The following is a 1746-nucleotide window of genomic DNA, read 5'->3' as shown; positions in this document are numbered from 1 at the left end:
GTAGCCATTGTAGGTTTCATTACTTTTCTTCAATGCCGCCTCAGCTTGTCTTAATTTCATTCTCGAAGAAAGAATAACCATATGGAAATGGTTGATTCACAATTGAAAAATTAACCCTTGTTTTCTAGTGTCAGTATGAAAAGTCGACTTGAAACTATAATCAAAGCCAGATGTGTCTGCTCCTATCTAACCAAACTCTAGAACTCAAAATAGCCCACATGTTGGATGGTAGATTGTAGAACATGGAAGGGGACAACATGCCCATCCTCAACTAGGCAAGAACAGGATTCTAGATATATATGACAAGGTTGAAGATTCAAATTAGGGGAAGTTTGGGGTAAATGGAATGGCTTGACCGTTGAACGATTATTAAGTGTCAGTTCAGGCAAACAACATAAAGAGCAATAAGCAGTGACAATTGAACGACTCTTCACAATCAAATTAGTTGGACCAGCTATGGCAATCCTTTGCTTCCAGTTCAGAAGATCCATTCATAGTTATGGTTTGCAGATCTCGTATTGGCAGAAGCTAATAATATCAAGCATTGACAACAATGAAAATAAAATCAACTACGAAAATAACCTATGGCTACAAAAGTATACATTGACCACCAGTCATTCTCCTTCATATACAGTCTAATGTTTCGGACAGCATCTAACGAAAAGTCAGCAACAACAACATATCGAGTAAAATTGGAGGGTAAGCAGACCTCACCCGAGAGGCTGTTTCTGAAGGATCCTCGACTCAACTGTAGCAAATCAAAGTAGTCATGAAAAGGTACACACTCTATATTTTACCAGATATTTCACACTCCGGATTGTTACAAAAATCAATCTCTCACATTCTTCCATTTATTTACTCCCTTGTCGGGTTATGGGGCAAGGGGACGAAGATTAGTTCAATTTTTAATCCAAATAACTTTTTAATAAAACTTTTTGCAGATTCTAATAACCTTTTACAATTGATACAATCGAAATGGAAGATTAATTGCAACTCTTATACAATCAAGAGAGAGACAGAGAATAAATATCTGAAGAGACATTGTTTTACAAACTTACAAGGTAAAATTACTTTAGCCAGTGTAGACATGGACGCCAATGGCAAGGAGGAAAATAGTAATAAGTCCAAAGTAAATTACAGCATGGACCAAAATAGAAACCCCGCTTGTTTGCATGTTGCCAAATTCAACCACTTTTCCACGGCCAGGAAGCTGGCATAATAGTCCCGGAGTTAACAGAACGAATAGCACCACCGCTATCACCACTGGGCCCCAGTCCGCCATTGTTAAAACTCAACAAAATTAGCTCCTTGCTTTGTAAACCCAGGGAAGAAATGGCGGAAAGTGAGAATAAAAGTGGCTAAAAGTGTAAAAGAAAAATGGGAAAAGCTAAGGATCCAGAAAAAAATTGGCTAAAAGTGTAAAAGAGACGAAAGGGACAGATCTAAGTCAGATTAGCTGACTGTATAAGTAGTAGTTTAGCAGTCAATTAAAGTGGTATGTGAATCATACTGTAGAAGATTAAGGGTGACTGATGTCAGAAACACACTATAAAATACTCCCTCTGTTCTATTTTACTCGTCCGAGATGACACAACTATTAAAAAAATAATAAATAACATGACTAATTTATCATAATATTCCTATTAAATAATGTTTACATTTTAATTTTTTTTAAAAGTAATTAATGCAAAGAGTAAAATATAGAAAAAAAAATTGTCTTATCTTGATAAGTGAAAAAACACAAGT

The 1746-nt window shown here is 35.8% G+C and overlaps 1 protein-coding gene across 1 annotated transcript; it reads right to left on the bottom strand.

The window, feature by feature from the left end:
• Window positions 1-976: 976 nt before the first annotated feature.
• Window positions 977-1447, bottom strand: LOC107874702. The gene has a single exon (XM_016721460.2). It carries the CDS (start codon window positions 1280-1282, stop codon window positions 1073-1075), a length of 210 nt encoding a protein of 69 aa, XP_016576946.1. The 5' UTR covers window positions 1283-1447; the 3' UTR covers window positions 977-1072.
• Window positions 1448-1746: the final 299 nt, after the last annotated feature.

The sequence above is a fragment of the Capsicum annuum genome, chromosome 6 (assembly GCF_002878395.1).
Source record: "Capsicum annuum cultivar UCD-10X-F1 chromosome 6, UCD10Xv1.1, whole genome shotgun sequence".
Classification (NCBI taxonomy): Eukaryota; Viridiplantae; Streptophyta; class Magnoliopsida; order Solanales; family Solanaceae; genus Capsicum; species Capsicum annuum.
This window is presented reverse-complemented; position numbering and strand designations above follow the sequence as displayed.